Source organism: Vidua chalybeata, chromosome 9, assembly GCF_026979565.1.
Source record: "Vidua chalybeata isolate OUT-0048 chromosome 9, bVidCha1 merged haplotype, whole genome shotgun sequence".
NCBI classification, from domain to species: Eukaryota; Metazoa; Chordata; class Aves; order Passeriformes; family Viduidae; genus Vidua; species Vidua chalybeata.
Genome location: NC_071538.1, coordinates 19,177,035 through 19,189,709, shown reverse-complemented (window position 1 = coordinate 19,189,709; position 12,675 = coordinate 19,177,035). Strand labels below are relative to the sequence as shown.

Genomic DNA, 12,675 nt, shown 5'->3' with positions numbered 1-12,675 from the left:
TTAGAAGGGTTTTTTTTCCCTTTTAAAGAAAATGGAGTTAATAGCTGTTTACCATGATAGCTCACTACTGAAGTTTGGCCAGAGTGTCAGACCTTTGTAGTCACATACTACTTTTTCTCCCAGTGGTATCATGTGTCCTTTCTCTTGTGTGTTTTGCAACCTCTGGTGAAACAGGAAAGTTTTTCTTCTCGCCTGGCAGTAACCACCTGTGCTCTATTTTCTTTCTTAGTCATTGTTGGTCCTCTGCCCACCTCTTGTTTCAACGTTTGTTTCTTTAACCCTTTTTAAAGGACCAAGATTCCTAGCTATAGATGCTGCTTTCTTATTTTTTCAGTGAAAGTGAAAGTGAATAAGCTTTTCCTAATCAGTGATTGCTGCACACTGACTTGGTAGCCACAAATTACTTTAGACCAGTCTTGAACTCATTCATAGTAATACCAATAAAAGAGCCAAATAGCAAAACTGCCACAGTTCATTTGCCAGAAAATGTTTCATCTGGAGTAAAAGCATGGCACTTCTGTTGGATTCAGAGCACAGTGAAAATGAGTGCTGCAAGTAGTAGTGTTGATCTGTGTGTGTGTGTGATCAGTCTTTGGCTGAGGAGCACAGATTTGTGATTTACATTACTTTCCTGTATTCTTGGGGGTTTTCATTAATTGTACTTTCGTACGCGGGGTTTGCCTGTGGGTTTTTTTTCTTATATAAATCTACCTTAAGCTTCCTTGTGAGTCACACACAACATAATTTATTTTTAAATGAAGATGCTGTTAAATCTGTCCTTCACATTTACCTTAAAGAAGGCTTTAAAACATTATTAAGGAGCATTCCTGTGGTGGTTACTAGAACCGAAATTTCCCAGACAAAGCTGGGAATAATCTTCCAGAGTTCAGTCAAACTAAGAGTAAAACGTAGCGTTTGCCATTCTTTCCTAGGTTCTACTTACCTATTTTTACAGTTACAATAGTTTGAACAGAGGTGATTGATCAAATACAAACCAAAATGCAATTCAAATATTTCATTCAGCTTTCCTAAGCTTTTTCAGTTTTTCTTTATAATAAGAAATCAAAATTCTTCATATTAGTCGTAATTCTTCATAATAATAAGGTTCTTGATATAATCAAAGTTTATGCACTGTTGTGCTAGGCATATGTTTTTCAGCACTTTCATAGGTAGTTAAGGAAAGTTCTTAATTTTTTTTTTTTTTTTAACCTGGAACAAGCACCTTGTAATAAACAGAAGAGAGAAAAAGCACCTTCTGTATTTTTTAAATTTCTGGTCAAGAATTAGAAATTTAAGACATGGGGCTGAGGCTTCCTAGAAGGCTTCCATTCTGTCCATTTTGAAAACATACTATTGTAGTCCTATTACACACAGATCCCTACAGGATTCTGCCTTGATTTAGAACAGATCATGTCTGTGAATGAGAACTGTGTGATGTTGTTTTAGTCTTCGTCATTCAACACCAGCTTGCATTGAGTGCTTGATTTTATGCCTACTATGCTTACTCATTTATTTTCCTCTATAAACTATTTGTCACAGAAGGAACAAGTTATTTCTGTGTAGGGCTGTTACAGCATTTCTTTTAATGTTTAGGCTTTTCAGCATGCTTGAGCTGAAGGACTATCAGCTTACAAAGAGTAAAGGCTCTTGTCCTGAATGAAAACACTGCTTAAAAAAATTTAAAGCTTAATGATGTCATCCCTTTCACAAATCTTAAAGGACAAAAATAGAGCATAGCTAAGCACACAGCAGTAGCTGGGAGGTAGGACTGAGTCAGCCATGGGAGAGAACTTGGTTCTTTTCCTTTTTTGTATAACTTCCTGGGGGTATGAGGCATAATTGAGTTGTCATGGGTAAACAGCGTTGTACCCCCTGTCAGTGTAACAGCTCCGTTTTGAATGAGCACATTCCAATTCTAAGTTTTGCTACATTTATCTTGGCATTAGGAATTGTTGATCCGTAGAGGAAAAGAGGGTCATGCCACAGAATGTGTGGCTGGCACTGGTCCTTGGAGGCATGCTGGACCAGTTTTTGTTACTCCAGTCAACAGTGCAGTTTTACTCTGCATTAGAGGAAAACTCAGTGTAGAACATGGACTCCAGTCTGAAGCAGTACATGGATTTCTAAGTTCATGGGAGTGCTGATAGCAAGTCCCAGCTACGTGTTGTGTGTCAGCATAGCTGGGATTCAGTCCTTGCCCTGCCAGATACGGCTGTTCTCTGTTGACATCTGTAGGAGCTGAGAATGTACAACACTGTGCAAGAGCAGGCTTTCCAAGTGTAAATATACAGCCATGATGATGTAACTTCAGGCCCTGTTTAGTCACAAACATTTCATTCTGCTTGAAGTTCCACACTCTTTTCCTGAAAACATTTATTCTTCTGCCCTCCAAAGGAAAAAATATCTTGGATTGATGTTTATGTTGTTGCTATGACATTCAGTTAAACTGTATGCAGATGCAGATTCTGTTAATAAGAGAAAAAGAAATGAACTGTGTACTTCAGTGAATAAAGATTACACTGTGTTTGTATTAAAATGTTGCTATGGTAGTGCATATGGTTTTATTTGCTGGAAATCTGTGGTGAAATGGAAAGAAGTCACATTATGCAGGACAAGAAATGGCAGCAAAAATAAAAGAAATACTGAAACTGAAAGGGAAATTACAGATGCCGCGTAAAGCCAGGTAAAAAGAGGGGTAGTTGTTCTGCTATCTGTCTGTGATTTGATAAGAGAAGTGTGTTCTCATTATGCCCCAGCAGGTCTCAGAAGCCCATAGTACAGTGACTTTGCTCTAGTCATGCTTTTATAGCGAGACCTTTCCCTCAATGGTCCTGTGCATTGTAGCTTTTTTGTTGTTGCTTTGGAAGTTCCCCATGTCTGGCCTGATTTCACGGCTGACAACTTTTCCTGCAGAAAAGCATTTTCAGGATATCTTACTATAGTAGGCTTTTTGGCAGGAAAAGTCAATAGGGTGATAAAATATGGAAAGCCACTAGAGCTCTGCCTACCTTTGGGGTAAGGGAAAGTCTTTGTGAACTCATGATAGAAATGGTGGAATTAATTCCTTTTTATTTTACTGGCACAGTAGTCCTTGTACTTATCTAATCTATTTGCATGAGACTTCTTTTTGCATCAGCTGCATCAGTACAGCTGTTCAAGTGGTTGCATGGCAAATCAGAATGAGGTCAAAATAATCTGCCAGAGAAGGAAGAATAGAAGTGAGAAGGGAGGGGGAGTCCTTTTTTAGAGAATAAATGACTACACTGGGAGCTAGCTGGTTCCTGCATCATTTCAGGATGGTGGAAAAGCAAAACTGTTTTTAAAATTGCATTGCCACTTTCTTCCCATCATCCATGTTCTGCCTCAAGGAGAAAGAAAGAAATTACTGTGAAAGCTGCTTTTGCCTTTTGATTCCTTGCTTCCACGTTCTCTGCTGGGGGTCTGTATTGTAGTTCCAGAACTTGTCAGTTTTGCCAAGAGTGTCAATAGGAAGTTGAGCTGTGCTAAAGTGAGGTAAACATTAAGTCAGTGGATGAGATGTAGATAGTAACAAAAAAGAATGGATGGGTGGCATTAGAAGCTTGCCAAGAAGTCCCCATCACTTTCACACAGCCAGCAGGGGCAACCATGTCCCGGGGACATCAGGCCCAGCATCCCCAGCCAGGCAAGGGAGGGGATTGTCCTGCTCTGCTCTGCACTGGGGCAGCCCCACCTCGAGTGCTGGGGGCAGTTTTGGGTGCCACAGTGTAAGAAAGACATTAAACTATTAGAGAGTATCCAGAGGAGGGCAAAGATGGTGAAGGGCCTTGAGGAGAAGCTGTGAGGAGCAGCTGAGGGCACTGGGTCTGTTCAGCCTGGAGGAGATGAGGGCAGACCTCAGTGCAGTCACAACTTCCTCGTGAGGGGAAGAGGAGCGGCAGGCACTGATCTCTGCTCAGTGAGCAGTGACAGGACCCAGGGAATGGCCTGGAGCTGAGGCACGGCAGGGTTAGGTCGGATATCAGAAGTCTTCACCCAGAGGGTGTTTGGGCACTGGAACAGCTCCCCAGAACAGTGGTCACTGCATCAGCCTGAGAGGTTCAAGATGTGTTTGGACAATGCTCTCAGGCACATGGTGTGACCCTTGGGGTTTCCTGTACAGGGCCCAGAGTTGGACTTGGTGATCCTATTGTGTCTCTTCCAGCTTAGCATTTCTGTGATTCTGTGATCTAAATTCTCAGTGGTATCTCTTTGTTGACCTTTTTTCCCAGCCTCTACTTTCAGCTGTGCTTGAGCATCGATATTGATTTTAGCAGCATTGTTCCACTACAGCACAAATACCTGTCTCTGTAGAGAAAAATGCATTTTCCTATTTCAGGTTCCTAACTCTGCTGGTTTTATGGCCATGACATCTTGAATGTCTGATTGTATCAAGTTAATAGACTAAGTAGGAGTTGTTCTCAAACCTTGTTGATTTGAGATGCTGAAGGAAATGAGTAGTTTCAGAGAAACTGGTGTCTTCGAGTTGGCTGGTATACTGGGCTTCTTTTGATCTGACATTCAGTAGTCTCAAAACACTGCTGGGCTACTGCTGATTGTTTCACTCACTTAACTTGAGTCCCTTCATTCTGATTGAAACTGCCGTTTGTCAGGAGGTGAAATAGTTAATGTGTATGTCCCAGCTGGATTCCCATCTGGGCAAATGTGTTCACCCCACTTTTGAATTTCTTCTGACTAAAAAATGAAAACTTACCAAAAAATGTGTAATGTTTTCATCCTGGATGGTTGTTACATTCCATCCCATAAGTGGTTGTACTTCAAGACAGATGAAGTTGCTTATGTGAATGGTGCCTTGGGGTCTTTCAGGATCTTCTCCAATATAAATTGTGTACATAGAAGTCATAGCTGTGTAGTTTTATGGGAGGAACCATAGCATAGTGGATGCTATCTATTCAGTTTCTTGGTGTTTGGTCTTTACAGCATGATAGAGAGATGCTTATTGTATCATTCTGTTGGTTGGAGGGGTTTTTTTTGCAGGATTTATATTTTCTAGACACCAAGTCTCACTGCAGTTTAATGCAGTTTAGTTGTCTGTGCATTGGAGTGCATTTCTTAGTAGCTCCAAAGCTAGTTTTATGTTACTGCTTTCACTCCGACACCTCCCTGTTTCTGTGTGCTGTTTTAATTGTGGCTATGTAATATGCAGGAAAAAACTGAAGGTAAAAACAGGGACACGTCTACATGAAAGGAACTGGTTTGAGGCAGAGCAGCTGGTAAAACTATACAGCGTTCCCTTGCTGTGTGCTGAGCACTTGGAGCCCTGCATCAAAATATTTTCACTGATTAAACGAGTGAGCTAAATTGTGCACATGCATTTCTGCAGGATCAGCTCAGAAGGGCAAGCATCTTCCAAGAGCAAGCCTCTGGTGTTACACATTTAACTGCTTCTGTGTAGGTAGGTAGGTTTGACTTCCAACCAGGAATGGCTTCCCACTGCAAACTTTTTTGTTTCAGCCCTCAATATGTGTGAGGGATTCATGCAGGTTCGGTGGACTGGAAATCCTCCTGCAGAAATCCCACTGGTCACAGGGTCACTGCCTGTTCCTGCATCGCCCAGTGGCTGCCCATGAGTAGCAGGGAGATGGGCCTGTTCCCAGACAGTGTCAGAGAGCCCAGGGGACTGATGTGCCATGGGCTCTGCAGTAATTGATGTGTGCATAAAGAGATTCTCACAGCCCCACGAGGGTTCAGTAGTAGCTCGGTTGTCCCACTGTCAGTACAGTATCAGCTTTTCCTCCACCTGCTGCTGCTTCACAGGAGCGAGCTGGCAGCATCCCACAAGGACTTTGTGTAGTCATGGAAGCCTGTCTGCGTGTTCCTGCTTTTGTTTTGTTTCCTGTCATGGGGCACTTATGGAAGCTGAAACTTTGTCTTCACTGTGTTGCCTTCAATAGTAGGGAAGATTTTATGTGTAACCTCGATATTATAGTGCTTACCACCATCAAGGAAATAAGTGCGTGGAACACAGGGCTAGGCGTTCCTTCGATCCTCAGCCTGTAGTGTGAGAAACGCTCCTTGTGGTGGCAGCAGCGGATTCGGCCGAATGCCCCGTGCCGGTGCGGCATGACCGGGCCAGCGGCTGGGAAGGGAGCAGCCGAAGGACCGGGACACACAGGAGAGGGGACAGGCAGAATGGCTGAGCAAGGCTGCTGTGGAGGGGACAGTGCCGCAACCTGCGCTGAAGGCTGAGGCAGTGCCGCTCCCTCCTGGCGTGTCTGGACTCCCCTGGCTCTGCCCAGCTCCAGGGAGCCCCACACGGTGCTGGTGGCTTTACTTTCAGGGTTTGAATCCGCTCCAGATGAGCAGCTTTTTGTTATGTACATTATTTATCATGTTCCTAACTCATCTCCTAGTATTCCTCTGGAAGCAGGATATCTTTGATAAGAAATACAATTATAGTTCTGCTCATTTCTTTACCTGTGATCCCTGCTGCTTCACTTAATGGAATCTGAGTTTATAATCCTTTATATATCCACAGCTACTACTTAGGTTTTTAGGTTTTTTTTTATTCTGCTGGAACAACAGTGGATATAAAGGTTTCAAAGCAAGTACAAAGATGACACTCAAAAAATGACAGTGATTCCCTTTATAGTGTTGTAAAATTAGTTTTGCCATGTAATTGTGAAATGCAAAACAGAAGAGAGGACTATATGGATGATGACCTGTTGGTGTGACAGCCCCACTTTGAAAGACTTGCAGGTTTTTTTAGTGGCATTAATTTTACTCCTTTTATGTCAGCATAACTTCACTTAGTATATTTTATGTCTATCTGACCTGCCTCCACAGCACGTTTCCAGAGAGCAGGATACAGAAGCACCCCTTAAGATGGAAAAAGCAAAGCGCAGGTTGTAAAGCCGGGGCCTGGCTAGAGCCACGCTCCCGGCAGGAGTCGGCAGGGCCGCTGTGTGTCCGTGACATGTGTGTCACAGCTGTGGGCTCTGTGTACATTACAGTTACACGTACATGTGATCTTCGGGGAGCTGTGACTTACGCTGGTGTGAAGATGGATGTCATTCAAGTGTGGGTGACGGTGGCGATGGCGAGGAATGCCCTGCAGCTGCTGGGTGTCTGGGAGCGCTGTAGCCTCTTCCTCGCCCGACAGTAACCCAGTGTGTAAACCTGATGGTTTCCCAGCGAGCAGCTGATGTTGTGAAGTGTCAGTGCTAGATCTACATAGAAGCCAAACAAAAGTGCTTCCTTGCGTTTTTACCCTTCTGCTGTCAACAAATACTGTACAGACACGTTTAGGTACAGCTGAGACTGGTGGCCAGGTGGTGAATTCCAAAACAGCTCAACTTTTGAACGCCTTCAGGGAGAAAACTTGACTGAGCAGAAAAGAGGGAAGGCTGTAATTTCTCAGACAAAGCATTAGCTGCCAGAGATAAGCTTCTCAGATATTTGGTTATTTCTTTTATTGAGATATTTATGTCTAATTAATAAAAAATTGACCCTTAACCAATTCTGCTTGTAACTAATGACACTGAATGACACCCCCTCGCAATTCCAAAACCTCAAAATCAGTCTGGTTTTTAGGAGCAGTATCTTTCTTACTAAAGATAGTGGGAGAATGTTTTGACAGAGAAATACCCACACAAGAAGAAAATAACCCTGTTGCAGGTTTCCTGTCACTCTTATCTGTAGCACAGCTTTAAGCTAACCAGAAGTGTACAATGTTGGATGCCTTCTCATATCCTGCTCTAGTTCATTTCTTTAAATGTTATTTTTTTACTGCATGCCAGCAAGCTCCCTTGCTTAGCCAAATGTCATCTGTGTCCCACAGTGCAAAGTGTAATTGCATATTTAAAAAGTGGGAAGGGGAAGTGAGGAAAAGAGTAGCTCCCTTGCTTTCTATTCTATGGGACTAGTACTTGAAATTCCTCACATTCTTCTCTTGTTAACAGTATGTTTACTTTTCATCACTGTGTTATTGGGATTAACAAAAGTCATTGCTTCAAGCTCATTTAATTTGAATTTAGTGAAAGCAAACTACCTCCTGCAGCCTGTAGGAAGCATTCCTCTGCCATAGAAATGTATTAATTTGCAAAAAGCAGCCACCAAAAAACGTGAGACCTAATGACCATTTTCACCCCAATGTTCAACATCACTGTGCATGCACTGCATTCTAATGAAGTGCCTTATGTAGCAAATTCCAGGACAGTTTGAATAATCTGACAGTCTAATTAACATTTCAGTCTATCAAAGATTTGCATTCAGTGCCAAGAAGCTCTTTCTATGTATACTTTCTAAAGCATGGGGTTGCAGACTGCAGACACCCCTTCAAAGCATCATTTATCCGAAGAATTAGACTTGGCTATTTAGTCCATTTCTGCATATGCAGTAGAACTTGCTTTAACTTTCAGAGAATCTAAACTTTTCAGAATTCAAAGTTTTCACAGAAACCTCTCGAATGGGCTGTGTTTAAGCCTGTTGCCTATCAGAATGCTCTACTAAGAGTAGTTAGGTAAATATTTCTTTATTAAATGATTAATTCCATAAATAAATTCTTTTAATTCATTGAATATAAAATTAAAATCATTTACAACTTATTCCAGTATTACAGGGGCTGGAAGGGGTAAAAAAACCTCAGAGGAAACAAACAAACAAAAAGCTACAGTTTGATAAATAAAATACTCAGCTTTAAAACAACTGATTTCTGTTTGCCATTAAACTACAGTTGGTACATAATAGCTGCCACTGTGAACACCCCACAGGTGCCCACCTCAGGAAGGAATGTAACTTCCAACTTAGTTGGGAAAGGGTGGGAGAAGATTGAAGGAAGGGGAAGAAGCATAGTGTTAAACTGAACAGGATAGAAAAGTTTTCATAACCGGAACAAAACATTAATCTGATCACTTACAAACAGAAAACAGTATATAATTAGATAAGGTGCTCCAAAAAGAAGCAGTAAAGTTGCTCCAGTATTATGAAGCTTTAAGTATGCTTAAATCTCTGTTGCATTAGTGTCCAGTTGCACAGTGCACTCCTGTAACATCTCGATGTTGCCCTCAGATGGGCAAGGCACCACTTCCATCGAAAGTCCTTTCTCCGTGGCTGGGTACTTCAAAATTCTGTTTTGCATCCCACCCCCAACACAAGTTAGTCCCTAAATTTATGAATGTCGTTGACTAGTCTGTAGTAGGGATAGGCTTCATTGGCATGCGGACAGTTGTAGTTGCATCGGCAGGACTGGATCATCATGACACTCTTGGTGAAGGTTTCCCCGTCATCGCAGTGGAACCTGACCTTGACAGTCCTGGTCTGCTGGGGTGTGCAGCACCTGCCATCCACGCAGGAGCCACAGTACTTGGGCCGGTACTTCTTCACACTGGAACATCCAGCATAAGTAAACTTCACCGGGGAGGGAGACTTTCTTGTCTTAGTACATTTCTTTCCCTTCTGCAAAGGAAAGGCAATAACATTATTAGCAGGAGATCCTTTTCCAGCCTTTACCCCCCTACCTGAAGCAGCTTAGAGAGAAGAGGAACACCAGAAGAGTCTGTATTTACCTTTAGGGAGGCATAGCTGGGCTGGCCACATGGCCTCACTTCACATATCCTGGTCTCTTTGATGAGCTTGCAGTCAGGATTGTCATTTGTCACCCTTGTGGAGATGCCAGTTCCACACGTCTTTGAGCACTGGGACCAAGAAGTTGTTTGCACGATGCATTTGGGATTCTCAAAAGTTCGGCTTTGTGGCTCGGATCCAAAAACTGGAAGAGAAAAGGAGGGGTTAGTCTAAATACATTCTCTCATTAGGTTTCTTTCTTTCCCTTGGGGTCTAAGGGGTCCAAGGTCTAGCCACCCTCCAGCCTCCTCCACTTAACTGTCACCCAGATAAACCCACACTCACCGGGTAGCATTTTCAGGCCTCCCTTCACAATGGCAATTAGCTCATTGTTCCTGGTTAATTCGCCTTCGGAATCATCCGGACCAAACTCTTCGCTGAAAAAGCCTTCCAGCTCCTCCAGTGCATCCTTGCTTTCGTCACAGACCCACTCCTCGCAGCACTGCCCGGGCACTTTGACCAGCCTGGGGCTGGAGCAGCCCAGGTTGGGAAGAGAGAGCTCCTGCGGGCAGAGCGGGATGCAGCCCACAGCTCCATCTATGCACGTACACTGGTGTTTACAGTTCGGCTGGAAGCTCTCGCCGTTCTGGTAGATTTTGGAGTTATATTCACATGGTCTTCCCTCGGACTGTGCTGCAGAGATCAACAAGAAGGGAAAGAAGGGGGTGAGCGGCGGGAATCGCTGGTTTAAGCACAGGTATTTGCTGGTCTGTTAATCTCAGTGTACGGCGGAGCTCCCTACAACCCCCCGGGGACGCGGGGCCAGAACAATAACTTAGTCAGGAATCACTTTTCCTTATGTGCGTTTAGCGGAGCCCAGACATACTGAATCGCATTCCAGACTGCTGAAGTCATGTGCCGTTCTGCCAAGCTACCGACAACAAAGCATAACCATACATGGGCTCGAAATTACCGAACCCCGGCACCGCGGGGCGCGGGGTCCGTCCCAGGGGAGCGGGGTCGCCGCTTACCTCTGCAGATGCCCTTCAGGGCGGCGGGGCTGGCCCCGAAGTTGCACTCCAGCCCCTTGGTGTGGTCGCAGGGCTGCGATCGGCTGCAGTCCTCGTTCAGTTGCTTGGCGCAGACCTTGCAGCAGCCGCAGCCGTCCGGCACCAGCCCCACGCCCGGGGCGCACTGCGGCGTGGCCGCCGGGCACTGGCACACGGCGGGGCAGGGCGAGCCCAGAGCCTGCGGAGCGGAGCGTCCGGTGAGCGCCGGGAGGCGAGCGGAGCCACTCGACCCGCCTCCTCTCCCTCCCTCTCTCCCGGACCGCGGGAAGACCCGCGGCACTTACCAGGCGAGCCAGGCAGAGGAGAGCGGCCGCCAGAGCGGGCCGGGTGCCCGCGGAGCCCATGTCCAGCGCCGGTGCAGCGGGAGCCCGTGTGAGCGCAGAGCGGGAGCGCGGCCGGCGCGGTCTGAGGCGGCGGCGGGCGCCACCGCCTTATATAGGGCGCGGGGCCGCCGCGTGCGCCGCGGCGCTGACGTCGCGCGTTCCGGGCCGCGGCCGCGTCCAGCGCTCGCGGCATCCCAGGAATGCGGCTGGCGCGCGCCCGGCCGCCCCGCCCCGCCCCGTCTCCCGGCTCCGCGGGCCCGGCGCTGCCGCGGGGCTCCCGCCCCGGCCGGGCCGCGCGGGGGGCGCCGAGGCCTCTCCCCGCTGCGCGGGGTCTGCGCCCCGTTCTCCGCACGGCAGATCGCGAGGGCGTCACCGGGAGGGGCCGTTCGCACCGGGGGCCGTGCCGGTGGCGCCCCGCGACCGGCCACCTGCGCGGGCAGCGGCGGGGGAGCTCCCCCGGGCCGCCGTGAGCGCCCCGCGGCTGCCCCGCGCTGTGACACGGCCCGCGGGGTCACCCGGCCGTGCCGGGGTTCGCTCCGCGCTGCTGCTGCGGTGCGAGCGAGCATCCGAGCGATTCCCGGCGCGGCGGAGCCCGGGAGCCGGGAGATGCCCGGCGGCGCCGATGAGCCCGGCTTCCAGGCCAGGAACGGGATGACCACGCAGCGAACGGCCCCCCTCAGCCTGTGTATCCCCGGGTTCTCTGTCCCCCACTCAAGTTGGGCGCCCTTGAATTGCATTGCCTCGTTGAAGTTTAATATTTGGGGATAGGGAGGAGAGTTTCGGCTTCTGTTGTGGCGTCTTTTCTTTTCCTGGCTGTAAGTACTTCCAGATGGGATTTAGACCCCAGACGTAACAATATTTCCATATTTGGTATAGCAGTAGCCCGCATTTTTCACATTTTTCTGCTCTGTTATCCAACCACAAAGCATTCTTGACAGCTTCAGATGTTGTTAAATATAGCCTTAACTTCTGTTCCCAGGGCAGGAAATTCTTTGGAATTCCTGTTTTTCACGCAATCTGTCTATCATGATTTAGGAGAACTCTGCTGGAGGAGCCAACTGGCGTTCTGCTGCAGCTCGCTTCTTTATTGAAATAGCCCAGCAGTTGGGTCTGCTGCCCAAAGGCGTTACAATGAGTCCCCATTCCAGGGATTTTTCTTTGCAAATTAGATTACTGTTCCCAACACAAGTTTGGGGTTTTTCTTGTCGCCTTCAAGGCTGGAAGGTAGAGAAGCTTATTCAAAAGAGAGGCAAAAGCTTGCAAAGACCCCTCCAAAGGCCATGAAAAGTGGAGGGGGAGAGGGCGAGTGGGACAGCGGGTGGGGGGGATGTGGAAAGGAGGGATGTGATTAACCTGGTTGCGGCATTCCCGTACAGCGGGACGGGCAGCCGGGGAGGGGAGGCAGCCGCAGCCCCGCCGCTCGGAGGAGCCAAGCCCGGTCGTCTCGTCGCCTGCCCGGTGCCACGGCCCAAAGGGTGACAGCAAGGACGGTGCGCAGGGCTCCGGTAAGTGCCGCTCCCGGGCCCGTGTGCTGTTCCCCGTGCATTCCCACACCAGGGGGAATGATGAGGCACCTTTGTGGGACCCTGCCGGGGCCGCAGGACGGGGGAGCCCGTCCGGGGCGGCGGGAGCGCTGCGGGTGCTCGGCGGCAGCGCTGGGTGGTCTCGCCTCGCCACCGCGCACCTGCCGCTGCCGTGAGGACAGCCCGGCTCTGCCTCGGCTCTGTCCCGGCTCTGTC

At 47.5% G+C, this 12,675-nt stretch overlaps 2 protein-coding genes across 2 annotated transcripts; one reads left to right on the top strand and one right to left on the bottom strand.

Moving 5' to 3' along the window:
- Positions 1-8,496: 8,496 nt before the first annotated feature.
- CCN1 (cellular communication network factor 1) lies at positions 8,497-11,025 on the bottom strand. The gene is made up of 5 exons (XM_053950349.1): positions 10,898-11,025; positions 10,575-10,791; positions 9,889-10,236; positions 9,546-9,748; positions 8,497-9,435 (listed from the first exon to the last, which is right to left on the bottom strand). Exons 1-5 carry the CDS (start codon positions 10,955-10,957, stop codon positions 9,136-9,138), a joined length of 1,128 nt encoding a protein of 375 aa, XP_053806324.1. The 5' UTR covers positions 10,958-11,025; the 3' UTR covers positions 8,497-9,135.
- Positions 10,956-12,210, top strand: LOC128792259 (translation initiation factor IF-2-like). Its single transcript, XM_053950520.1, has 3 exons — positions 10,956-11,093; positions 11,135-11,621; positions 11,916-12,210. The coding sequence occupies exons 1-3, from the start codon at positions 10,956-10,958 to the stop codon at positions 11,969-11,971; spliced, it is 681 nt and encodes a 226-aa protein (XP_053806495.1). The 3' UTR covers positions 11,972-12,210.
- Positions 12,211-12,675: the final 465 nt, after the last annotated feature.

Excerpts from the sequence above, each read along its gene's own strand:
- LOC128792259 (XM_053950520.1), top strand. The coding sequence starts at position 10,956 with ATGTCCAGCGCCGGTGCAGCGGGAGCCCGTGTGAGCGCAGAGCGGGAG. Across the intron at positions 11,094-11,134 it reads CCGCGGCGCTGACGTCGCGC|GAATGCGGCTGGCGCGCGCC; the intron begins GTTCCGGGCCGC and ends GCGGCATCCCAG. Across the intron at positions 11,622-11,915 it reads AACGGCCCCCCTCAGCCTGT|GGCAGGAAATTCTTTGGAAT; the intron begins GTATCCCCGGGT and ends TTCTGTTCCCAG.
- CCN1 (XM_053950349.1), bottom strand. The coding sequence starts at position 10,957 with ATGGGCTCCGCGGGCACCCGGCCCGCTCTGGCGGCCGCTCTCCTCTGC. Across the intron at positions 10,792-10,897 it reads TCCTCTGCCTGGCTCGCCTG|GCTCTGGGCTCGCCCTGCCC; the intron begins GTAAGTGCCGCG and ends TCCGCTCCGCAG. Across the intron at positions 10,237-10,574 it reads CCTGAAGGGCATCTGCAGAG|CACAGTCCGAGGGAAGACCA; the intron begins GTAAGCGGCGAC and ends TGATCTCTGCAG.